Below are 26516 nucleotides of genomic sequence, written 5' to 3'. Positions count from 1 at the left end.
CCGGAGGGAGCCGCTGCGCCTTCCGGTAGGAACCGCAGCTCGAAGGGTGGAGGGCGAGTGCTGGCGACATGATCAAGAAGTTTGACAAAAAGGACGAGGAGTCCGGTCCGTTGCTGACGGCAGGGAGGGGGAAGGAGGAGGAGGCAGCGGGATCAGGGCTGGGTGGTGTTTCCCTGAATGGAGCGAATATTAGGAGGGCAGGGCGTGTGTGGCCTGTAACGGTGGTGAGGAGAGCGGGTAACGGCCTCTGAGGAACGGGGCTCGGCTTCATCGCTCTTAAGGAGCGGTGTTGGGACACCGGCCTTCCTCACACGGAGACTCTGTGGTTTGGGCAGGATTGGGAGTGCCCACGCTGAGTGCAAGTGTGGTGAATGGGGCTGTAGCCTGAATGTTTTCACTCCACGAAGTCGTCTGGAAATTAAGTTTAGGTTGCACCGAACCCATTCTCTATTGAGGTCTTGTAACCCCCCAGTTCAAGTTGCACGTGGTCACTGTATTGAATCTGTGCACTGTTAAGATCTTGCACTGGAAGCCCGGGAGGCTAAAAGTATCCTGGGCTGTGTCAATGGAGAGGGAGACAGCAGGGCAGGGAGGGGACTGTCCCCCTCTGCTCTGACCTCGTGAGATCCCACCTGGAGTCCTGTGTCTATGTCTGGGCCTAAGCATAAGAAGGATGTGGACCTTTTAGAGTAGGTCCAGTGGATGGCCATGAAGATGCTCAGAGGGCTGGAGCTCCTCTCCTACAGAGACAGGCTGAGGCAGCTGGGATTTTTCAGCTTAGAAAAGAGAATGCTCTAGGGAAATCTCCTTGTGGCCTTCTGGTGCTTAAAGGAAGTTCATAGGCAGGAGAGAAATCAACTTTTTATTTATGTGGATAGCGATAGGACAAAGGAAAACAGTTTTTAAACTTAAAAGGGGATTTTGCCAGCAAGAACAGGGAAGTGATTGTTCCCCCGTACTCAGTACTGGTGAGGGTGCACCTGCAAGAAAGACATTGAGGCCCTGGAGCAGGTTCAAAGAAGGGCAACAAAGCTGGTGAGGGGTCTGGAGCACAGGCCTTATGAGAAGCAGCTGAAGGAGCTGGGATTGCTCAGCCTGGAGAAGAGGAGGCTCAGGGGAGACCTTACTGCTCTCTATAACTACCTCTAGGGAGAATGTAGTGAGCTGAGGGTCAGCCTCTTCTCTTGTGTAACAGTGATAGGACCAGAGGGAATGGCTTCAAGCAGCAACGGGAGATTCAGGCTGGATATTAGGAAATGCTACTTCTCTGAAAGACACTGAAATGGGCTGCCCAGGGAGGTGGTGGAGTCACCGAGTTTGGAAGTTGTGTTGAGGGACATGGTTTAGTGAGAACTATTGGTGATGGGTGGATGGTTGGACTGGGTGATACTGTGGATCTTTTCCAACCGTGGAGATTCTATTCTATGATTCTATGATTTAGTTTGGATGTCAGGGAAATTTTTCACTGAGAGTGATGAGGTGCTTGCACAGGTTGCCCAGAAAAGCTATGGGTGCCCCATCCCTGAAGGTGTTCAAGGCCAGGTTGGACATGGACAACTTGATTTGGTGTCTGATTTATTGGCTGGCAACCCTTCCTGTGGCAGAGATTTGGAACTAGATGATCTTTGAGGTCCCTTCCAACCCAAGCCCTTCTGTGATTCCCAAGATGGGACTGGTTGGATTGAGTTTTCTTTCATTCTGCTTGCAGTGTGAGAACTGAAGAATGAGTGAATGGAAAATGAAACATTATTGTTGGAGGAGAGGGCTCAGAAGTAGGGTTTGGAGGGATTTATGTGTCCGTATCAGATTCTGAGAGGTATTTTCACCAGCTGTGTGAATTAGAAGGTGTCTCTCTATGCTGCCAGCAGAGAAATGTCATCTCAAAGAAGTTAAATGTTTAGCACACTTCAGAAATCTTAGAGAAGACAGTATTTTACCTTTCTTATTTTCTCTGAAACCAAAGGCTTTCTCTAACAGACTCAAACTTAGTTTATTAGATATTGAATATGTAGCTTATATATCTAATATATTATATTAGATGTATAGTGATTGATGTAGCTGGTTCCAAAGGCAAAGGGGCTAAAATGTTCCTCTGTAACAGGCCAAGAGATGGATTAGAGCTCTAGAAAGACCCAGGGTAGAAAGAGCCAGATGAATCTTCCATCCTCTCTTTCCTCTTTTAGAAATAAATATATGTGAGCAAAATTAACATCATGTTTCCCCTTCTGAAATGTTTTTGAAGTTCTCTTGCAGATTTTGGTTTGTTTGGCTTTTCTTTTTTTTTTTTTTGGTATATAGAAGGAGTATTAAGGCAACTTCACCAGTAAATAATTTTCTTGCTCATTTTCCAGCTGTGTTGAAAGATTGTCACCCCTTACATATACAACTTAATTATGTTCTCTGTTTTGATGAATGTATTTTCTTAACCACGAGGTCTCTCTTGTTACTCAGGTAGTGGCTCCAATCCTTTCCAGAATTTGGAGAAGAGTGCTGTGCTTCAAGAGGTATGAATGGTTTTGAAGCATTAGCAGCTTGAGGAGGAGTTACAGTGCAGCTAGCAGGAAATGTGAACAATTAAATGTGGATAACTAATATAAAATCACAGTGGGTGGGTATGAAAGTGCATACAGTGTTACTCACTGATGGTTTTATGCATGGCAGTTTGATCTTTCTGAAGAACTGGCCTGTCTGCTGTCCTCATTCAACACAGTGTATTAAAAGTCTTCCTGCACCTTTGTGTACCAGCAAGTGGTGAGGTGAAAGTGTGGTTAAATAAACAAAGAATTTTGGGGGTGGCAAACTACAAAACCTACAAAAAGGAGCCTCAGTTTTTTGTGTTCTGTGCTGAATCATTGGGCAGCAGATGCTATGAAAGAAGCTGAGTTGAAATATTACAGATCATACTTTTATTTTAAACTATTTTGCTAGTACCAAACAGTAAACTGAATCACTGTCTAGTTCAGATTGCTGCCTGTCCAGCTTGAACTGAATGCTAAGAGATGTTCATTGGGATGCATGTTAGAATGAAAGTTATAAGGTTGAGAACAAACTGCTTTTTCTGGTGAAGGAGAAATTATTATTGTTGGGTTATGTTGTAATAAGTATTTGTGCTGAGTTTGCAGGCACGTATCTTTAATGAGACTCCTATAAATCCACGAAGATGCCTGCACATACTTACCAAGATCCTTTACTTGCTGAACCAGGTAACTGTAATTGTGTTTTATCACCCAGATTGCACGTTCAAGAGATGAATTTCTGACTACTTTCATTTTGGAAGAGGTTTTGTACCTCCTCCAGTCAAATTCAGCACAACTACACCAGAAACAGGGAACTCGTGATGTAGCATTATGTTTCTTTCTGACTTTCCCACTAAGGTGAGATATGTCTATGTCCCTAAAGCTCTTTAGTCTTTTTCTGAGTGCCAAGTGAGAGCTCTTATTGCCCATGTTCACTGAAGCATCGTGTAATTAAGTCATATATATTCTCCTGACTGAAGTAGAGGTGAAATAAGAACATAAGGCAGAGGGTGAGGGTGTGAAAGGTTCTTTTTGTTTGTGAAGAAATTGGAAGCATGGTAAGGAAGGAAGATTTCCTATAGGTTACTGTGGAATCAGGATTCCTGCATGCACCCGAGTCAGGCAGTTTCTAACATAGTTACCATCAGCTGGGATGGCTTTGTGCTGTTCAGTCCTGATTGGCACAAGTCATCTCTAAGTACATCCTTCTTAACAAAACCAAAGCAATTGCTGACACAGTGATGTCAGAAGAGGGAACAGAGGCTACTTGACAAACTGTTCCATCATTGTGGATGGCACTTTGATTGAGACCAAGTGTGTAACTGTGGTGATCTTGGTTTGTGTTCCCTGGGAAACACAAGGCAAGGGTAGGACCGTTGTTCACAAGAAGAAAAAGTCTTAGAAGAGAGGATTCTTGCTGTGTGAGTGGGTATTCTAAATAGAGGTTTACAAGTGGAGGCTAGTGGATAATTACAGTTCTTTCCTCTCTCATCTTATGTGCTATTTTCAGGGTGAACATTTTGGAACCACTGAAGCTACAGAAGCCTTTTTTGCAATGACCAGACTGTTTCAGTCTAATGATGTAAGTACCCAGTGTTTAATGATTTCTGTCTCCTTGGTTTTGGCTGGATTCACAGTAATTACAAAACAGTTCCAGGCTTTGGGAAGAGGGCGAGGCAAGCACTTCAGTGAACAAGTTCAGTGAGCAAACCACTTGCTGGAGGCAATTCACCATTTGGAAACAAATGACTGAATAATAACATACAGTTATTCTGCAGGTTGGTTTTGGTGGTTTATTTATTTTTTTTCCTGAGCTGAATTCCTCTTGTAAAAAATATGAACAATCAATGAATGCTTAGTATACAAATTAGTAGAATTCTATGAATGGTTATTGTGCTTGCAAATAATCTGCATCTGCTTAGTTCTCTGAATAAAATTAAAAACTTGTTTGTGAATCAGATATTTCTATTTACTTGAATGGCTGGCCTGCTCTATTTGTGAATCAGTTTGTAGTAGAATCATAGAATGGTCTGGGTTGGAAGAGACCACAGGGATCATTAAGTTTCAACTCATCTGCCACAGGCAGGGTTGCCACGTCCTAGATCGAGTGCTAGATCAGATTGCCCAGGGCCCTCCATCCAACCTTTTCTTCAACACTTCCAGGAACAGAGCACCCACAGCCTCTCTGGGCAGCCTGTTCCAGCACCACTCCACCTTCTCAGTGAAAAACCTCCCCCTGACATTTAATCTAAATCTTTCCTCCTTCAATTTAAAACCATTCCCCTTGTCCTATCACTGTCTCTCTCTCTGAAAAGTTGCTTTTCTTTCTGTTTGTATTTTCCCTTTAAATACTAGAAGGCCATTACTAGATCTTCCTGCAGTTTGCTCTTCTAGAGATTGAACAAGCCTGGGTGCTTGAGACTGTCTTTATAGGAGAGGTGCTCCAGCCCTCCTCTGGACCCTCTCCATAAGCTTAACACCTTTCCTATGTTGGAAACCCCAGATGCAATGCTCCATATGGGGCTCTCAGGGGCAAAGTAGAGAGAGAGAATCATCTCCCTTGCCCTGCTGGCCACCTCTTCTCTGATGCAGTCCAGGATGCTGTTGGCTTTCTGGGCTATAAGAACACACAGCTGGCTTGTGTTCAGTTTATCATCTATTATCCCAGGTATTTATACAAATGTGGGGAAGATCTCCTTGAGAGCAACCCTGAAGGGAAGGACTTGGAGGGCTTGGTGGACGAGAAGCTGGACATGAGCCAGCAGTGTGTGCTTGCAGCCCGGAAGTCCAACTGTGTTCTGGGCTGCATTAAAAAAGGAGTGACCAGCAGGCAGAGAGAGGTGATTGTCACACTCTACTCAGCTCTTGTGAGGCCCCATCTGCAGTACTGCATCCAGTCCTGGGGCCTCCAGTACAGGAAGGATGTGGAGCTCTTGGAGTGGGTTCAAAGGAGGGCCACTAGAAAGATCAGAGGGCTGGAGCACTTCTCCTGTAAGGAAAGGTTGAAGGAACTGGGTTTGTTTAGCTTGGAGAAGAGAAGGCTGTGGGGAGACCTCATTGTGGCCTTCCAATGTTTGAAGGGAGCATATGAACAGGAGGGGAACGGCTGTTTACGAGGGTGGATAGTGATAGGACAAGGGGAAATGGTTTTAAACTAAGACAGGGGAGATTTAAGCTAAATATTAGGAGGAAGTTTTTCCACTCAGAGAGTGGTGAGGCACTGGAACAGGTTGCCCAAGGAGGTTGTGGATGCCCCATCCCTGGAGGCATTCAAGGCCAGGCTGGATGTGGCTCTGGGCAGCCTGGGCTGGTGGTTGGTGACCCTGTATACAGCAGGGGGATTGAAACTGGTTGATTATTGTGGTCCTTTTCAACCCAGGCCATTCTATGATTCAGTGACACCTCTCTTAACTCTCTTATTTGTTTCCTGATCTGTCTGAAAGCAGGAAGGCTGCTGTCTGGTTACCAAACATGGTTTTACTTTCATATTTTGTATAGACGCAGGGGGAAGAGTTCTGTGTCTTGTTTACTTCTAAAACTTCTAGGAAGTGTTCATTCATTACTGCCTTTGAGTTTAATGGTTTTCTGCAATGTGTTTTCACAGCAAACCCTTAGAAGAATGTGCTACCTTACTATCAAAGAGATGGCCAATATTTCTGAGGATGTCATCATTGTCACAAGCAGGTAGTACAACTTCAGGAAACACAGTATCAGAGCTCTGAAACAAGTAGCTGCATTGAAACATGTTTGTTTTAGCTGCTGGGCTTTTCTTTAATCCTGCTGAGCGAAGGAACTAAATAAGCCAGATCCATGGCAAAGCAATTTAATGTACAGTTTGTTTTATAATGTTACTAATTTTCAAATAGCTAAACCTTAAGATGTCGTTTCAAGCCATTCTGGATCCTTGCAGTTATGTGGTAACTGCATGAACAATAATTAAATGAGAGGAGCTGAGTGTCACAAACAAACTGAGGCATTGAGATGCTCAGGAAGCATTAACAGACTGTCTTTGGTTATTTCAGCTTGACCAAAGACATGACAGGGAAAGAAGACTTATATCGAGGCCCAGCCATCAGAGCTCTCTGCAGGATCACTGATGTAAGTACAAATCACAGCACTTTTGTTTCAGAGATGACAAGTGTATTTAAAATCAAGTCTGCTCTGTAGCAGGGTGCATTCTTAGAATAGAAGTGGAGCTGCCACTGCTCTGAAGCCATCTACTGGACAAGAGAGAATGGTCTTAAACTGAGACAGGGGAGGTTTAGGTTGGGTATTAGGAGGAAGTTTTTGACTCAGAGGGTGGTGAGGCACTGGAACAGGTTGCCCAAGGAGGTTGTGGATGCCCCATCCCTGGAGGCATTCAAGGCCAGGCTGGATGTGGCTCTGGGCAGCCTGGGCTGGTGGATGGTGACCCTGCACACAGCAGGGGGATTGAATCATAGAATCATAGAATCACAAGGTTGGAAAGGACCTGCAAGATCATCTAGTCCAACCATCCTCTCATCACCATTGCTACCACAAGCACTAAACCAGATCTCATAGCTCCTCATCCAAATTCCTCCTGAACACTGCCAGGGACGGCGACTCCACCACCTCCCTGGGCAGGCCATTCCAGTGCCCGACCACTCTCTGGGGGAAAAAGTTTTTCCTCATGTCTAATCTAAACCTCCTCTGGTACAACTCGTGGCCATTTCTCACCTGTTTGTTGCCTGGGAGAAGAGGCCAAACTCCCCCTCATCACAGCCTCCCTTCAGGAAGTTGTGGAGTGCAGTGAGGTCTCCCCTAAGCCTCCTCTTCTGCAGACTAAACAATCCCAGCTCCCTCAGCCGCTCCTCGTAAGACTTGTGCTCCAGACCCCTCACCATTTTCGTTGCCCTTTTCTGGACGCGTTCCAGGGCCTCAACATCTTTCTTGTAGTGAGGGGCCCAAAACTGAACACAGTACTCAAGGGCTGGCCTCACCAGTGCTGAGTACAGGGGGATGATTACCTCCCTGCTCCTGCTGGCCACGCTATTTCTAATGCAGGCCAGGATGCCGTTGGCTCTCTTCGACACCTGGGCCAAGATGTTCAGCCAAGCATCAACCACCACCCCCAGGTCCCTTTCCTCTTCACAGTCATCCTGCCACTCTCTCCAAGCCTATAGCACTGCATGGGGTTACTATGGCCAAAGTGCAGGACCTCATCTCATTCACCTCAGCCCAGCGATCCAGCTTATCTACATCCCTCTGAAGGGCCTTCCTACCCTCAGGCAGATCGATGCTACCTCCCAACTTGGTGTCATCTGCAGACTTACTGAGGGTACACTCAATCCCTTCATAAAAACTCGATGATCATTTTGGTCCTTTTCAACCCGGGCCATTCTATGATTCTGTGTTACTGATGTGGTAATTCTGTGGAGCTATAGCACTAAAACCATGCAGTTAAAAGGCAGGAACTTTGGAGATATGGTTTTTGCTCTAAGATTACTTTGCTGTGGACTTAGATTGTGTCACTGAACCTTCAGGAGTGGGCACCTGCAGAAGTGTTTTTAGAATCAGATTAAGTGCATTATATCCATTTTTTTGGATATGTTCTGCATATGTTTTTATCTTGAAACTGCCTTTGTGTTCTGCCTCTAGAGTTTGAGTATCAATACTTTTCTCCCTGTCTTTTTTTTACAGGGTACAATGTTACAAGCCATTGAGAGGTACATGAAGCAAGCCATTGTGGACAAAGTCCCCAGCGTGTCTAGTTCTGCACTGGTGTCTTCCTTAGTAAGTAAAGCAGCAGATCATTGTAAATCTGTGCATTTTAGGAAGAGAATCTGTGTTTCTAGAAGGACTAGTCTGCTGTTTGTGTAGCAGTGGAATTTCTTTGGTCTCAAATAGTCTTTCTTCTCCATCTCCTTCTTTAATATTCTCTCTCTTTTCAAGTACATTGTTTATAACAGCTGAAGTGCAAATTGTTCAGTCATCTTTACATGTAGCTAGTATGGAACATTAATTTAATCAGTGAGAGGCTTGTCTTGGTTTTCAAAAGTGAAGTACACTGATGGCCATGAAAATGCTTAACAGCTTGGTGAGTAAATAAGAACAACCTGTTCTGTGCTGGGAAAGAATGGGCGCTGGTGGTTCTGAAGGAGCACTTGAGTTCTGCAACAGAAAGTAAAAGCAGCTTGCTCTGTGCTATGCAAATAAGAAATCAGTGGAATTGCTGCCCTGATAAGACTGCCATACAAGATTATTTTTGTTGGTACACAGTAGAAGGGACGGCTGAAGACTTTCAATGTGTATTTCCTCTCCACTGTTTAAGAGCAAAGGCTGGGAAGTATCTTGTTTGTTTAATGTTTGTATTAAAGGGGAGAAGTACAAGTGAAAGTCTGAGACTGAGGTGCAAGAGAAACAGTGGTTTATAAGTGCATTGAGTAAAGAGGCTGGCCTCACTGGTGGATCAAAGCAACCATGTACTTCACAGTGCTTCTGATATTAGCTTGTTTGCAGTCTCAGTTTGTGGCTTCTTCCAGCATATGATGAAGATCAGTTATGATGTAGTCAAACGATGGATCAACGAAGCTCAGGAAGCAGCTTCTAGTGACAACATCATGGTACAGGTATGTTTCAGTGCTATTCTGTAAGTTCTTCAAACAACCTTTGGAAAAACATTAATACCAATTACTTTTTATTATTATTATTATTATTATTATTATTATTATTATTATTATTATTTTAATGTAATTTTGACTTGAAGGAAATGATTCCACAGCTTCAAAAATCACAAGTTTTCCCACAATCCCACTGCATGTTTATTAATTAAGAGATGGTGCTTTATTGCAATCCTTTCCTCACAAGTCTTCTGGTAGCTGGAATGCCACTGTTCATTCCATATGTTCAGTGTTATGAGACAGAATGAGCAACAAATCTACAAAACCAGCTTTGTTGGTGCTCGATTAGCAGCCTGGTTAAGCTTTATGTAAATTAGTCCTATGTCAAAAAAAACCTTGGCAAGCAACTGCAAGAGTTCCTTTGTACTTCAGTTTGGACTTTTGTACTTTACAGTTTATACTTTTTATGGTTTGGACTTTAAATGTGTCAAGGATTTTCTAGTCAGCTGTGATTTGAAGGGCTTGGGATATCTTGGATATTAAGCATGCTCTATAAAAGTAAGCTTTAGTGTGCATCACAGTTAAGCAAGCTGAAGAATTCTGACATTTAATGGGGAGAAAAGGGAAGAAAGTAACTGAAGAACTCTTTTTAGCCTTTCTCAGTGGAAAGACAGGAAAAAGAAATACTGCAGATCTTTGCTGCTCGTCAGGAAACTCAGATCGTTTGAGATTAGAAGGAACTAATGCTAGGAAACTGCAATTGTAAGACACAGAAGAGGGCTAACAATCTGCCTTTTTCCAACTGCAGTGTGTATTTAATGTCTTCATGTGTTCTTGTGCCTGGTTTTGGTTTTTTAGTATCATGCCTTGGGGCTGCTCTACCACCTTAGAAAAAATGACCGTCTCGCAGTTTCCAAGATGCTGAATAAATTCACAAAGTCTGGCTTGAAATCCCAGTTTGCATACTGCATGCTGATCCGAATTGCAAGCAAACTCTTGAAGGAATCTGAAGAGGGGTAAGAAAGAAGCAGCATGTGAATTACAAAATTAATTGTGCCTTGAGGTAAGGGGTAGGTGGAAGTAGGCAGAGCTGATGAGTAGAGGTTTGTGTGGTAGTTGTGTGATGAGGTTTGGGTTTTTCAGACACCATACCAACAGAATTCAGTTGGCAGTGGGATTAAAACTGCTGAGCCATCTCAGGAGGGGAGGAGACTTTTGTGCTTTTCTACTTAAATGCAGTTCAAACACAATATCTACCTGTATTACAGCCACAGGAGGATCTATCCTAATCTGATCTCATACTAGCAGAGATCTATGAGAAATTCATCTCCTGATGCAATTCTTTGACTGGTGAACATTTTTATTAGCGATGTGTAATACATAATTAACAAACACATTTGTAGAACACAGGAGTTGTGGCTTGTAGATGAGCTAAAGATGAATGGAATGGTAGGGAATTGGAATTTTGTTGTTCAAGTATGAGTTGAGCAATGCAACAGTGCAAGAAACAAGAGAACCACGTGCTCACTGTGCTTTCTGTCATGTTCTCAGCAGCACCATGTTGGGATTTTTATGTAGTTCAGCATCACAGTGTGAAATTTCTTCTGTTTGTAGGCATGAAAGTCCACTGTTTGACTTCATTGAGAGCTGTCTGCGGAATAAGCACGAAATGGTTATTTATGAAGCTGCTTCTGCAATCATCCATTTGCCAAACTGCACAGCAAGGGAGCTGGCACCTGCTGTTTCGGGTTGGTTCAAGAGTCCTTTTTACCCCCTTTCTTAGCTGATGGAAAGGGTGGAAAAACACCATTGGAGAGACAAGTACAGCTTAACTGAAGCACTGGAGTCAAAATGTAAATGCTCTGACTGTCCTCAAGTTCAGGGCCTTCTGAATGGAAAGTGATTTGATTCCTTCTTCCCCATTTCATTCAGAGCTGTAGAGAGGGGGCAGCAGAGGTGCTATCTACAGAAAGAGAAGGTGGGAGGGAAAAGGTAGAGGACTTGATAGCACAGATGTGGCACTTACTACTAGACAAACAACTTGTTGTTGTTGTAAGGTGTAAAACTGAAGGCCATTTTTAATCTGCTTTTGAAACTAGTGATAAATTACAAATAGAACTGCATGAATGTTCAGCATGCCATCTGCAGTTGGATGGGAATACGTGAGACTTCCCTCTCCCATTTTTAGAAAGAGATTATATTTAATTTTCTGCAGTGGTGACTTCTGACTGTATTGTTTGCACCTCTCAATATCAGAGGGGTGGTACAAGGCAGCTTCCTTTTCCACATCTGTTGTGGGCATGAGTGCTCTCATAAGGTGCCTAGAGCCAGGTTTTATTTGACATCTCTCCTCTGTAGCATTTTGTCATGAGTTACTTCTCTTGATTCTTTATTTTCAGTGCTCCAGCTTTTCTGTAGTTCTCCCAAACCTGTCTTGAGATATGCAGCTGTACGGACCCTTAATAAAGTGAGTGCTTCAAGATCTTCTAAACAAGCACAAGTTCTCTGAGCATCAGAGAAAGCCAGATTTTGGTGCCTGATGGTGTACTGCCTAAAACAGAGCAACTATTCATGTGATTGCTGTATTCAGAAATACTCCTTGTTGGAGGATTGGCTTTTCCATGCCAACTATTCTGGTGTGACAGAAATCTTTTCTGCACTCAAGCTGTATTTGCTCATTTCTGGACCACAAGGCTGTAGCTGGATAACGTGTGAGCTCTCAACTATATAAGAAGCAGAGCCTTGAATATTTAATTCTGTAAAAGGTATAAATAGAATGTGTGGAGGAAATGACATTCTGATTTCAAAGCTACAGCAGTAGTAGACATTGGGTCAAGCCATGTTTTAGAGTTAGGGTAGCATGGTTAGGCCGTGGTTGGATTCGATGATCTTTAAGGTCTTTTTCAACCTGAGTGATTCTATGATTCTGTGTGGCTGTAAAACCCGTGAGATGTGATGTACAGTTAGAGGAGTTCCTTTCAAAATGTGAAAAAGCTGAGCTCTGATTACATCCTACCAACAGTCATATGACACAGGTTGAATTGCAATCCTTGCGCTTGTGATTGAAGAAAAACCAGATGCTTTGTGAACGGATGCCCAGTGAAGCTTTGAATTGCAGGATTCCACCACACCCTTACAGCTTTGGTTTTCTTTGCAGGTAGCCATGAAGCATCCATCTGCAGTCACTGCCTGCAACCTGGACCTGGAAAACCTCATCACCGACTCCAACCGCAGCATCGCTACCCTCGCCATCACCACCCTGCTGAAGACAGGGAGTGAGAGCAGTGTGGACAGACTCATGAAACAGATCTCTTCCTTCGTGTCAGAAATCTCAGATGAGTTTAAGGTGTGGCATTGGAGGCCTCTGCTCTTTCCAGCTGCAGGTTTTTCTCCCATTCTTGTTTTTATTAAGCTTTTCCCATTTGTTAACCCTCCAGTGATTTAGTAATAAGTCTGATAGAGTGAAGGTAGCTTTATATTCAGAAGGTGTACTTGTCTGTTTTCCAGCTGTCAAAGTAGAAGAGAAAGCTGTGGGGAGACCTCATTGTGGCCTTCCAGTACTTGAAAGGAGCACTTAAACAGAAGGGGAACAGCTGTTGTCAAGGGTGGATAGTGACAGGACAAAGGGGAATGGTCTTAAACTGAGACAGGGGAGGTTTAGGTTGGGTATTAGGAGGAAGTTTTTGACTCAGAGGGTGGTGAGGCACTGGAACAGGTTGTCCAAGGAGGTTGTGGATGCCCCATCCCTGGAGGCATTCAAGGCCAGGCTGGATGTGGCTCTGGGCAGCCTGGGCTGGTGGTTGGCGACCCTGCACACAGCAGGGGAGTTGAAGCTAGATAATTTTTGAGGTCCTTTCAACTCAGGCCATTCTGTGATTCCATGATTCTATGAAATACACTCTTTCATTTCCTCTCACCACTCCAAAAAAGGTGAAACATCATTTGGTAGATAACCATCTCCTGTGCAGTTTTCTATAAAATTCTCTACTGTCTTCTGGTTGCCAATTTGGAGAGGGATTTTAACTTTTCTACTTGAGTCTATATTGCTTCAGTCTGATACTGTAAAGTCACTGTAAAATCAGCTAAGAACTTGGCTAGGGGTTGTTCATCTTGTACGTGTCCCTCTCACACTGCAGAGCTGCCTTGAGGAATATAATGTGACTATGGAAAGCTGATATCAGCGTGCAGAGGTCTTATCAAAACTTACTTCGTTTGCTCATTAAAAGCAGTAAGTTTGAAACTGCAAAGAGCTCTAGGGACAAAATATGACCTGTCAAGTTAGAATCAGATTAGGGTCATTGGAGGGGAGAGGGAGGAATGGGTCTTTGAATTCATTCCAGGATGCAGCCTCCCTAGCAGAGCCAATTCTTGCAGCATGTTGACGTGGAGTTGTTAATGCATTCCTGCTGAGAGTCCATCACCAGATTTCATCCTTCTTGTACAAGAATGTAATCTGTCAAGATGACAGTTTGAGATCATGAGAAGCCTGTGCCTTCACAGAAAGATAAATGTGTGACTAATATACGTCTCTTGTTTTGCAGGTAGTGGTAGTGCAGGCTATCAGTGCTTTGTGCCAGAAATACCCTCGGAAACACAGCGTCATGATGGCCTTCCTCTCCAGCATGCTCAGGGATGATGTATGTTTGAAACTTCCTTGGTTTAGTTCTTGGCAGGTAGCTCTGGTGGTGGGAATGGTCTCTTGTTTTACATCAATGGGTGCATAGCAATGACAGGGCCTGAGTGATCACCAAAACCCTGTTTATTTTGCGGGTCAAACCTGAAAGATGCTTATGAATTAGATTTAAGGGGATAAGATTTAATTAGATGAATTAGAATTAGAGCTGGTACATTAAAAAAAAAAAAAAAACTGAAGAAATTCTAAGATGCTGTGCCTATATTGACCCATCAGAACTGGGAAGACCCTATTAGAATATCCAGCCTGCCTACTCTCTTCTGTTGGTATAAATGTGTTATTTTTCCTTAATGGGAAGAAGTAATCAAAGCTTGAGGGGAGCTGTGCAGCACTGTGGTCTGAGCTCTGCCTACCTGGTGAGTGTTCTTGTTTTTCTCTTCCCAGGGAGGCTTTGAATACAAGCGAGCCATTGTGGACTGTATAATTAGCATCATTGAGGAGAATCCTGAGAGTAAGGAATCTGGTTTGGCTCACCTCTGTGAGTTCATTGAAGACTGTGAGCACACTGTCCTTGCCACAAAGATCCTGCACCTGCTGGGAAAAGAGGGGCCCAGGACTCCATCCCCATCCAAGTACATCCGTTTTATATTCAACAGGGTGGTGCTGGAGAATGAGGCTGTGAGGGCTGGTAAGTTCTCCTCAAAAGCTCGATGGATTCATGTCTCAGTTCTGTTTGAAATCTCAGGGCTGAAAATGGGTGTGGGAGGTGTGCATTCTAAGCAATGCATAGAAGTTAGTTCTTAATTCCAAAGGTATTAAGAACTAACTTCTATGCATTGCTTGTGAAAATGACTTTATGCTACCTGGAATGAGGTTATCTGGTGGAGAATTCTCTTGGAAAAAGGGCTGCAGGGCTGTTAAGGTGACCTTGGTCTGTAATCCCTAACATTTAACTATTTCTTTCTAAAAATACGGGTATAGTTTAGCCTTTACAAATCACTAAAAGGTTCATGGTATGAAAGTGACAACTTTAGTAATTGTAACTGCAGGAGAACAGTGCACACAGCACTGAATCTGGCTGTGAAAACATTTTCAGATAGCTTTAGCACCTCTGATACCTCTCTTTTTTCTCTTCTAGCTGCTGTAAGTGCATTAGCAAAGTTTGGTGCCCAGAATGAGAATCTTCTTCCAAGCATCTTGGTGCTTTTGCAGAGGTGAGTGGGTATGACTGCTGCGTGTGTGCTGAGAGCTGGTGACACTGGGCAGTCTGTTTCCATGAAGAAGCAAGTTAGACCAAACCAGAACACATGGAGGCTCTGCTGAACAGAGGATGACTATTTATGTCTGGAAGGAGTACAGGACTGCTGAAGGTGTCAGTGCAAGATGAGATTAGTCATCAACTCATCTGACAATCTGATATGAGAACATTCCTTAGAGGGCAATAAGCCTGCAGAGCTTCAGTAAGTGTGCATACTTCTGCATTCATCTGTAGCAAGAAAGTAGGTTTCCATGCTACTCAGGAGGAGTAACTTGTGTGTGTGGCTGAGTAGTGATCTCAGCTGTTCCATTTTCACAAATTTGCATCTCTTGCCTTCATCTATGACCTTTACCTTCCTGAGAGAGCTGACTGCTGCCCTCCTGTTCCCACAACAGGTGTATGATGGACAGTGATGATGAAGTTCGGGACAGAGCAACGTTCTATTTGAATGTTCTTCAGCAGAGGCAGATAGCCCTGAATGCTGCCTATATTTTTAATGGTGAGTGATAGGGAGGATTCTATGCACCCTTTGAAGTCTGAGCTGTTATTTCACATTATGGGTGGGTTTTGTTGCTGTAAGAAGAGGTTGACTATAAAGCATCTTGTGTAACTTGGGTCAGAATAACCAGAAGGAGCATAATCACTTCTAGCACTATCACTTTGCTGGGCAATATTTATGACAGCTGAGAATGGCATATTTAGCATAATATGGGAAAGGCTGTCTACATAAACAGCTGGAATGTTGGATGGATGTTTTCATCATTGCCTCCTCTCTGCTTGGACCAAGTTTCTTAACTTTTGTTCTGTCTTCTCCATGGAAAAGAAAAAAAAAAAAGAGGTTGACGCATCTTGCTGTGACAGTTGGTTATAAAAATGTTTTATGGTCCTGTGGCTAGAAGGTCATGCAAACAAAGTGTTTAAGATTTAAGACTATTGCAATATGAACTTCTCTCAAGTGATCAAGAGGCAAGTTTCTCTATCATCTTCAGACCAGCTTTTTTATTCTGCATAGGATCTTGATGTACTTCATGTGTGTGCATGTATGCAAGTGTGTGTGTGTTTATTAAGAAATGGAAGTTTCTTTTTACCAGCTGTTTGTTAGCCAAAGTCCAAGTCTATCTAGCTGTGAACTCTAGATTCCATACTCCAGGAGTTTTTCTCTGCAGTCTGATCCAACAGACAGGCTACAGAGAAGAACTTTTTGAATAATTGGACTTGATCTCAGGAAGGGTGTGCCTGAAACACTGGTAAGTTTTTTCAGACTCTGATGCCTTGTTGCTTCTAGTGTGGTGGACAATACAAAACTGGCTGTGTTCATTTGTCAACCCTGTATCATAGTGCCTGTAGGTTTTTAACAGTTCCACCTGTCAAATCTTCTGTCTGCTGTTCTGCGTCACAGGGCTGACTGTCTCTGTTCCTGGAATGGAGAAAGCCCTGCACCAATATACACTGGAGCCTTCTGACAAACCTTTTGATATGAAAACAGTTCCACTGGCCACTGCACCTATCTTTGAACAGAAAGCAGGTAATGCTCAGGCCTTCTGTAATCAGGTTCTAGGCAAGGTTGTAAGCATTCAGGTTGCCATAATGATACTTGGTGTCTGTAAACTGGTTGCTGTCCTAGTAGGGTGAGGTCAAGACTGTGACTCAGCTGAATGCATCACACAGTTTGTGCCCGATCAAGCCTGTCTGGGTTTCACAGATAAAAGAAAACCACCTCTTCTCCCCCACCTCTCCCCACCCCCCAAAAAAAAAGGGTTAGCAAGATGGTGTTATCAATTCTGCTGATTTTATCAGAGGGAAATTTGTACATCATCAGAACTTGTCACCTCATAAACGTTTGAAAAAAATACATTCTAGAAGAACCAAATCACTTCACTGGCTTCCTCCTTTGATCTTGCATCTTGACCTTTCTAGAAAATGTGGGATTTTTTTTTTTTCCCTTTCTATTTTTCTTATCTTTTAGATATGGGATTTCAAATTCCCAGCTTGAATGTTCTCATATGAGCAGAGTAAAGAAGTTAATTACTTCTGAGAAATGACAGCTTATCTTGAGTATTGCTGTGCTCATATATCACAGCTGTGGTTGTGCTGCGTCCTGAAACTGGAGCAGTCATGCAGTCAGTGTAGTGAGCTTTTTTTGCTGGCTATTTTAGATTACAGTGCACTTTCTTCATCAAATCTTTCCTTCCCATGCAATCCAATATTGCTCAGCAGAAGAGACTTTTAAATGCGTGTGTAACGAAGTGGCAGTGATAACGAGCAGAAGGTGTGAAATGCTACAGGCTAATGAGTTTTTAGTAGAGATACAAAGGCATTTAGAACTGCACAGTGGAGCTGACAGCACAATGTCTTTTCTTGTCACAGAGATTTCTCTAGTGACCAGCAAACCTGAAAAAGTTGCTCCTTCACGTCAGGATATATTCCAAGGTATGTGAGAAGATCAATGCTTGAAGTAGTGGGAGGATTGCTACAGGTCAGGTGGGAGGGATGAACAAGCCTATCACTGAGTGTCTGTTTCCTTTTCCTCTCTCTGCAGAGCAACTGGCAGCCATTCCAGAGTTCAAGGGCTTGGGGCCGTTATTCAAGTCTTCAGAACCAGTGCAGCTCACAGAGGCAGAAACAGAATACTTTGTTCGTTGTATCAAACATGTGTTCACGAATCACATTGTTTTCCAGGTAAGGGTACCACAACTGGAGGTTGGTGTCCCTACCTGTGGCAGGGGGGGTTGGAACTTGATGGTCTTTGGGGTCCCTTTCAACCCAAGCCGTTCTATGATTCTAAGGGAAAATAAGCACTGCTGCCAGAGCATTTTAGCTAATTTGGGGGAAACTGCTGATTAGAAATGCTGCTTCTGCACTTGAGATTTTTTCATTTTATACTTCTGCAGTTTGATTGCACAAACACGTTAAATGATCAGCTGTTAGAAAGAGTCACTGTGCAGATGGAGCCATCGGATGCTTATGATGTGATCTGCTGCATCCCAGCACCCAGCCTGGCTTACAACCAGCCAGGCATGTGTTACACCCTCGTCCAGATGCCCCAGGCTGACCCCACTGCAGGTACCAATCAGCTGTTGAAATGTTCAGACTGTGGGATTTGAGTCCATACTGAAGTTCCAGTGCTGCTTTTCTCATCTGCCATGCGTGCTGGTTTTTACATAGGATCTATGTTTGTGCAAAATAGCACACATGATTTTTTTTTTTTAACTAATCATTCATATTGGATGATTAAAAATGAGATGGTAATGAGGAACAGAATGCAGATGGTATGGGAAACTGAATTTATTACCTTGAGTCAATGAAAGCATGGATGCTAGGGTAGTGTTTGGGAATAGAATCAACAAAACAAAAATGCTAATGGAGTGAAATCAGTGGGTAGATTACACTTTTATTTCTTTTTCCTAATATGTTCACACTTCAAATAAGTTCAGTTGGATTTGAAGTCGATTTAACATGACTCAGCTTATCAGTGAGCTGGATGTCTTGGTTAGCACTTTAAACCAGAGAAGATCAGAACTAGTCTGAATTCCTAAACTGTGTTTTTTGGATCATAATCCACTTGTCAGGAACCCTTTGTTTGTGGCCCAGTCTACATCAGCCATCAGGACAATTCAGCACTCTTCAAGTGCTTGTCACACTGTGGCATGCTCCCCCTCTGAGATCTTCCTTTGATCTTCATCTTGGAGTCTAAGGGAAATTTTTTAAGATGGAAAGTGTTTTGGCCACTGCCATGTCTGTATCTTTTGGGGAAAAGCTAATGTATTTTCCTCCAAACTCCTTTTTGGGAAGCAAGGGCTCAAACACAAGAAACTGCACCACTAAGCTGTATGGACTTTTCCTTTCCTCCCCAGTTGCTTGTACTTTCAGTTGTACAATGAAGTTTACTGTCCGGGACTGTGACCCAAACACAGGAGTCCCAGATGAAGATGGCTATGATGATGAGTACGTGGTGAGTTCTGGACTGTTTCTATGTCTTCTTGTCATTAATTCTGAGTATGTGGCCATTGGACTGATAGTTTTCTTTCAGATCTAAAGCCAGTAGAAGAGAACACAGAGGGTGTACCTGAAACACTATTTCCAAAATCTTATAGCTCATGACTGCTTAGATCCTTACCCAAAACCATACTTCTGCCAAAAATTAGCTTGGCTTTAGTGCCCTATGAAAATAGGATTTGTGGGGTAGCAGGTGTGAAGGAAGCAATAGCTCTGACTCAAAAAGCAACTGGCCTATTTTCTGCTCTCCTTTGGTGCCACTGTTTCTTTTCTATTTATTTTTCTTCCAAACTTTACAGATGGCCACCATAAATACTGATTTTTTTCTTCTCTGCTTTTTTTAGTGTATTATTATGCATTTCTTCTGAAATTGAAGCCAGTCATGCCAGAGTTGTCTCATCAAAGTGCTGCTCTGCCTTTGTTTTTCTTTCTAAGAGCTGGATCCTTCTTGTAAGTGGCAGCTGAAAATCTCCCTTGCTTTTTTCCTGTCAGTTGGAAGATTTGGAGGTGACGGTGTCTGACCATATTCAGAAGGTTTTGAAACCCAACTTTGCAGCTGCATGGGAAGAAGTGGGAGATGACTTTGAGAAAGAAGAAACCTTTGCACTGGGTTCAATTAAAACCCTTGACGGTAAGATGATTTGTCCTCATTTATTACTGACCCATGTACTAATCCTGGTAAATCTTCCACTCTAAGAAGGTAGTTAGTGTGGGAGGAGGAGGATTTGCTGCCTTCAAAAGACATATCATGTCCCAGCAACAAAGCTTCGTGTTGCAGTGTTGAGACTGTCATGATTGGAAGCTTGGCAGTTCTCAGACAGAGGCTGCTTGAAGGGAAGGGTGCCTTTCTAGGCTTAATAGACAGCAGAAGGGACATCACAAGTTAGTTCACAGAAAGCTTGGCACTGAACTGGAGATAACTTTTTCAATTTCTGAATGCAGAAGCTGTCAACAACATCATCAAGTTCTTGGGCATGCAGCCCTGTGAGCGATCAGATAAAGTGCCAGAGAACAAAAATTCTCACACGCTCTACTTAGCTGGTACGTATTCACACTGTTTGTATCCATGTTTCTCACGCAGTCAGATTTTTTACTAAATGATGGGAAATAGGCTAGGAGATTCTGCTCTCGTCGTTCCTCTCTGTGGAGAGCTGTGAGTTGCATGCAGCTGGTGCTCATTTTGCAGCCTGCCACTGTGGGTGTACTCAGGCTAGGCCTTGTGTCTCAGCATGAAGGTATTCTGCACGTGGGAACAGCAGTGAATCCTTAGAATAAGAACTTCCAGAAACACTTAACTAAATTCCTTGCCAAAGGTAGATTTCTACCTTTTGTTTTCAAGTTCCTGCCACTAAATGGCCTGTTGTGTCACATTTATTTGGTGACTGTGATTCAGGCTTATGCTTCTGGGCAGCCCCTGGAAGTTGAGCCAGTGGATTGTGCCTTCATGGCAGAATTGCAATGTATTGCCTTTGCAAACTGGAAGTGAGCTTTAGCTATTCCCTTCCTGGTTTTTGTCCATGTAAATCTGCCTGGCCCCCCAGCAACTCATGCTGAGTCTGGATGTCTGTTATTACCTTCAGTCTTGGTCTCAAGAGTTGAAGGAATTTAAAGTTTCAGTCTAATCTCCAGTCTCAGTGCAAATGGCCACAAGCTCAATCTGTCTTCTTGTTGTTTTTGGTCTTCAGGTGTATACAGAGGTGGTTGTGATGTGCTGGTAAGGTCCAGGCTTGCGCTGGGAGACGGTGTGACCATGCAGGTGACAGTCAGAAGCAAGGAAGAAATGCCTGTAGATGTCATCCTGGCTTCTGTAGGCTGAGTGTTACAATGCTTCAGCTGCAGTGGAAACTTTGCAAACACCATCTGGGCGTATACCAGATCAAGCTGTCTGTCTGTCCTTCTGCATGTTGTTTTTACTCCTCAATTTGGTAAATATTTTGTATGATGTTACAGTAGTGGCTGGCTGGTACTGAGCCTTTCCCTTGTCCTTTCCCTCACCATCACTCACTCATTCCTCTCTAACTTATTGTCTCTGGCCACTGGCGGTAGAGCAGGGAAAATAAAAGATGTAGGTGGTAAGAAAAATGGAACTGGAATTTCGTCAAAACTGATTTTTATTAACAGAAAATAAACACTGGTCCAAATGGTAGAATTCCTATGAATGACTGTCAATAAAATAGAAAATTCTTCTTCTAATTCTGTCTGCTTCCAAGCCTTCAGTTCAAAAAATGAGCCCATTGGGGCTGTTTACTTAGCAGAAACCCCTTATTCCTAAAGGGGTGCTGTTAAATTTAAGTAGTTAAAAAACAACAAAACCTGCAGACTCTGCTAGCCCATAAATGTACAGTTTTTTAAATAATTTTATGTAAAATAGAGACCAAAAAACCCAATGTATATAGAGATTAAACTTCACCTATGAATGGCATATTCCTTTTGTACTGTGGAATATCAATTCTCTGAACCTCATCAGATTATACCAAACACCACTGCAGCTTTCTCCTGGGCTTCAAGCTGTGAAAAGTCCTGGAAATAGAGGGGGAAGGAGGGACCTTGTGCTGACTTCCATGTAAAAAGAAGTTACCAAAGCCAAAATTACAGTGCTTAGATGCCCCTTGACAGTTGCAAATACAGCGTAGCATCACTGTCTATACTTTGGGGGTTTACAGATCCAAAGTCTTGTATCTGGAGATAAAACTCAAGGTCTCTTAGCTGTAAACAGAGAGAACAGAGCTGCAGCAGCTCAGAAGGAGTTGATGAAGTTCAAATATGCATTCAGGAAGCCTGTTGGATCCTCAAGCTGGGGGTAGTGGCTGATGTGGTCATCCAGCACCGACACTGTGGACATGGGAAGCACTTTTCTGTTGGAAGAATGGAGCAAGACTTAAGCACAGGAATTGCAGCAGGCACAGAAAGCCACCAGCTGGTGAATGATTTCTTTCACAGTTGGAATTCTCTCCATAACTTGGATTTTGGCACCAATAACCCTCCAAGAGCTGCAGCTGACCCATGTTCTATTTTCTGGAATTAATCAGACAGTTAAGATTTATCATCACAATTTCCAAACAATTTCCAAACTACTGTCCTGCCTGATTGTATAGATTGGAGGTGAAAAGGAAAACCAACCTATGGAAAGGGAACTGAGACAAAACCCCCCATAAAACGAAATCCCAGCTGCGTACTGCTGCTCTGTGTCTTACTTGTAAAGCTGGAGAAACTCTGGGTGTGGATTCACTGGGTCCAGGGGCCCGTAGATTAAATGCACTGCAAGAAAGAAGCACAAATTGAGCTTCTGTATCCATGGACATCCTTAACCAAGCCAAGGAGGTGATCCAACTGAACCTGCACAGATCCAACTTGAGCCTTGTTATCCTCATCAGCATTGCAAGAAGCTCCTTGATGAATGGAAGGAGCCAGCACCACGCTCCAGTGCCTCCAGGGATGGGAGCCTCACTCCAAATGGGGGGAAAAAAAAAAAGTTCCTACTTACGTGGGACAGAGGTGGACATCAAAGCCCCAACCCAGCGGTCTCTGTGCTTCTTCCTCTGGTTTATGTACTGCAAAATACTGAAGAGAAGCCCATTGTTACACAGCTGATGTGTTCAGATCACACCCCGCATCTTTTCTGAGGTAAGCAGTGATCCCAAAGCCCAACAGGAGCATCTGGAGACTGAGGATCCTACATCCGGATGCCTGGCTGAGCACAGGCAACCTTCAAAAGTGTCAAACTCAAAGAGTTCCTGCAGCAATCCCAGCAGCCTACCTGTCCACAACGAGATTGCCATCGTTGGTCCTCACCGCCGTCCACATGTCCCAGTACTCTGCCTGTGAGGGCTGTGTGTATGGCCCAAAGACAGCTCCAAGCCTGAAAAGAATCCAGGGCACAAAAAGGTCAGTGCTCCCACATTATGCTGTGAAACACGTGGGTGCCAGCAAACCCTACAGCTCATCCCCCAAACACGCTTCACATTCGGCCCGAAGGCTTGTTGGAAATCAAAGAAATGTGCAACATCTGGTGAAAATACGAATCTGATCCTATATCCTATGTAAAGTGTGGTTCAGAGGTTTTATCACTTCTAACTCATGCAATTCCATCCTCGTAGGAGAGATAAACCACTTTTCCAACCTTGGTTTGATTATTCAAATTCAAGAGCCTTTGCTGGGCCAGTGCCTGGGATTTATATGTCTTTACCAAATACCCAATATGTAAATCCCTGCACTCACCCTTCTCCACATCCCCCACCTATGGATGGAATCCACCATCACAGAACCCAACTCACCCTCTGGAGAAGAAGAAGAAGTTCATCAGCCTCGTGATGATGGGGGACAGCAAGCCCCCATCCTTGAGAACCTGGGGCAGAAAGAAAAAGTAGGTGGCACCACTCTGTAGGGCACAGATGGGTGATTCTGGTGTGCTTTTCCCACAGGCTCACCTTCTGTATGAATCTGGGGTAGTAAGTTTCAGGGAAAATTCCTGGAAGGATCAGAGAGAACAGAGTTGTAATGCTGTAATTGTTTTCTTCTGCATTTCTTAGCAGAAATTTTAGCAATCTTGGCTAAATCTTAGCATTTCTTTTTAGCAATCTTGGTGAAAACCTGAGCCAAAAGACCTCTAAAATCCGACCCTACCACACATCCAAATGTGCTGGGCAAAGCTTACCTCCATTGGACAAGCAGAGGCTGTTGATCAGGATGCTGCCAGTTTTATTGTGCTCATACCTAGGAACAGAAGGGGTGATGGTGGAACATCCTCTGCAAGCTGCGGGGGCATCTCTAAGAAAACCCAACATCCCACGATTCTACGATCTCTAACATCCCTTCCAACCCAACATCCCACAATTCTATGATCTCTAACATCCCTTCCAACCCAACATCTCACAATTCTATGATCTCTAACATCCCTTCCAACCCAACATCCCACAATTCTACGATCTCTAATATCCTTTCCAACCCAACATCCCACAATTCTACGATCTCTAACATCCCTTCCAACCCAACATCCCACAATTCTACGATCTCTAACATCCCTTCCAACCCAACATCCCACGATTCTACGATCTCTAACATCCCTTCCAACCCAACATCCCACAATTCTATGATCTCAAAGGTCCCTTCCAGCCCAACATCCCATGATTCTATGATCTCTAACATCCCTTCTAACCCAACCTCCCATGATTCTACAGCCTCTAAGGTCCCTTCCAAAACAACCATTTGATTCTATGAACATGGAGCAGCCAGACAGCAACCTGTGGAGCAGCTCCTGTGCAACCGTATCCCCATAATCGTGGGACAGGAGGTTTATCCTCTGGTGGTGGAGGCCGAGGTGACGGACCAGCCGCTCAACGATGCTGGCTTGCTCAAAGATGGAGTAGTGGTGGGGCCTCTGCCAAGGAAAGCAGAATCACTGTGAGAGTGTATGAACCCATAAACACTCCAAAATAAAGACCCTGATGGAGATGTCCCCGTAACCATTCTCTATGTGCCCTAAAGGACCTCACACCCAAGGAAGGGAGGTGCATTGACTGAACCCATCTCCACTATGAACCTTATTTATCCCTTCTGCTATTAGAATGTCTCATTCTTTTTTCAGAACGGGGGAAGAAATTGGGATACGAAGCCCAAATGAACATCAATTCCCAAACCCCCAGTAGATCCTCTTTCCAGGCTACGTACAGGCTTGTCACTGAACCCGAACCCTACAAAATCCAGAGCAATCACCCGGTGGAAGCGCTGGGTCAGTCCTTCCCATATCTGCAAGGGAGAAAAAAATGTAGGAAAATAGTTTTGCCAGGATGGAGGAATCCCAGCAGGGTGTCCCCATGTTCTCACCTTGCTCCAGTCGTAGCTGGAGGTTGGGAAGCCATGCAGGAGGACGACAACGTCGGAGCTGCCCACAGCACCAGTGGAATCTATGGAGGGAATGGAGGGACCTCAAGATGTGGCACCACCAAAACAAAAGGATTTTAGCCCAAATATCGCCTACAACCCAATTTCCTGGTGGCCATGGGGTGTCCTCACCTCTGTAAAAGATGCTTTGGTGTTTGTAGGTGAAGAAAGCTCCAGAGGCCTTCCAGGAGAGCAGCGCTGGGGAGAGCCGTGGAGGTGGGATGTGTAGGTACACAGCCAGGAGTGGGACGCTGAGCAGCCCCACCTGCACCCACCACTCCTTCATCCTGTAGGAGGTGGGATAGCTTGTCCCTATAACTTCATTCCCATAAATGTCTGTCCACCCCATATCCCCCCATCCCTATAATCTCATGTCACCATAACCTCACATCCCCATAACCTCCCCCAATGTTCCCATAACCTCACATCCCCATAACCTCCCCCAAAGTCCCCATAACCTCACATCCCCATAACCTCCCCCAAAGTCCCCATAACCTCACATCCCCATAACCACCCCCAATGTCCCCATAACCTCCCATCCCCATAACCACCCCCAAAGCTCCATAACCTCACATCCCCATAACCTCCCCCAAAGTCCCCATAACCTCACATCCCCATAACCACCCCCAATGTCCCCATAACCTCCCATCCCCATAACCACCCCCAAAGCTCCATAACCTCACATCCCCATAACCTCCCCCAAAGTCCCCATAACCTCACATCCCCATAACCTCCCCCAATGTCTCCATAACTTCACATCCCCATAACCTCCCCCAACGTCCCCATAACCTTCGCCCATGTCCTCATTCCCATTCCCCATAACACTCCCCCATCTCCATTCCCCAAGTCCCCATAACCATATCCCATAACCCTCTCCGTAACCCAATTCCATAACCCACCCCCAATCCCAATAAAGCCCATAACCCTCCCTACGTCCCCATAACCCTTTCCATTCCCATAAACCATCCCTCATCCCTATAACCACCTCCTTGTTCTCATAACTCCTCTATGTCCCCATAGCCTCCCAGGCCTTATAACCTCACTCCCATAAACACCTGTTCCCTCCCCATAACCCTCCCAATATCCCCATAACCTCACATCCCCATAACCTTCCCCATGCCCATGCCCCCATAACCATTCCCTATGCTCTGAAAACGTACCTACATCCCTACAACACCCCGTGTCCCCATAACCCTTCCCATATCTCCACAACACCCAACTCATAATCCTCCCCATGGCTCCATAACCCACTCTGTAACCACATGACCCTCCCTGTGTCCCCATAGGCTCCCCGCAGCCCCCATGACCCCCCTCTACGTCCCCATAACCCTCCCCACGTCCCCGCACACCTCACCCCCTCTAAGCTCCACCCCTTCACCACTAAGCCCTGCCCCTTCCACACGCAAGCCACGCCCCATTCACGAGGAGCTCCGGTTAGGCCACGCCCCCAGCTCTCTAGACACGCCCCCTCCCCCACTTGCTCCATTCTCCTGATTGGCGGAGGCCACGCCCCTGGCGGCGGTGGCTGGCCTCAGGCCGGCGCTCCCTCACCCGCCTTCAGGTGCGCCGCTCCCGCGCCGCCATTCCATCTCGTGGGCGGGTCCTCCTGCGCATGCGCATGCCCCTCAGCCTGGCCACGCCCTCCCCGCGCC

At 44.5% G+C, this 26516-nt stretch overlaps 2 protein-coding genes across 3 annotated transcripts; one reads left to right on the top strand and one right to left on the bottom strand.

Annotated features, from left to right (window-relative positions):
• Positions 1-21177, top strand: COPG2 (COPI coat complex subunit gamma 2). Of its 2 annotated transcripts, XM_003201797.3 has the most exons (24): positions 1-105; positions 2452-2504; positions 3123-3203; positions 4027-4098; positions 6121-6200; positions 6539-6614; positions 8178-8270; positions 9020-9106; positions 9956-10113; positions 10712-10845; positions 11497-11564; positions 12255-12443; positions 13639-13734; positions 14175-14418; positions 14869-14944; positions 15384-15487; positions 16388-16513; positions 17356-17418; positions 17528-17667; positions 17880-18051; positions 18843-18940; positions 19477-19615; positions 19927-20025; positions 20670-21177. In XM_003201797.3, the coding sequence occupies exons 1-24, from the start codon at positions 69-71 to the stop codon at positions 20798-20800; spliced, it is 2616 nt and encodes an 871-aa protein (XP_003201845.1). In that variant the 5' UTR covers positions 1-68; the 3' UTR covers positions 20801-21177. The 2 variants fall into 2 exon arrangements, with proteins under 2 accessions (XP_003201845.1, XP_010706784.1); XM_010708482.2 differs by lacking the exons at positions 1-105; positions 2452-2504; positions 3123-3203 and adding an exon at positions 4168-4294.
• MEST lies at positions 21078-26475 on the bottom strand. The gene is made up of 12 exons (XM_010708568.3): positions 26416-26475; positions 24997-25151; positions 24808-24887; positions 24652-24729; positions 24225-24361; positions 23639-23697; positions 23412-23452; positions 23259-23329; positions 22742-22843; positions 22469-22545; positions 22179-22242; positions 21078-21839 (listed from the first exon to the last, which is right to left on the bottom strand). Exons 1-12 carry the CDS (start codon positions 26451-26453, stop codon positions 21722-21724), a joined length of 1020 nt encoding a protein of 339 aa, XP_010706870.1. The 5' UTR covers positions 26454-26475; the 3' UTR covers positions 21078-21721.
• Positions 26476-26516: the final 41 nt, after the last annotated feature.

The sequence above is a fragment of the Meleagris gallopavo genome, chromosome 1 (genome assembly GCF_000146605.3).
Source record: "Meleagris gallopavo isolate NT-WF06-2002-E0010 breed Aviagen turkey brand Nicholas breeding stock chromosome 1, Turkey_5.1, whole genome shotgun sequence".
Taxonomy (NCBI): domain Eukaryota; kingdom Metazoa; phylum Chordata; class Aves; order Galliformes; family Phasianidae; genus Meleagris; species Meleagris gallopavo.
The sequence above is the reverse complement of the archived record's forward strand: the minus strand, read 5'-3'. Positions and strand labels throughout refer to the sequence as shown.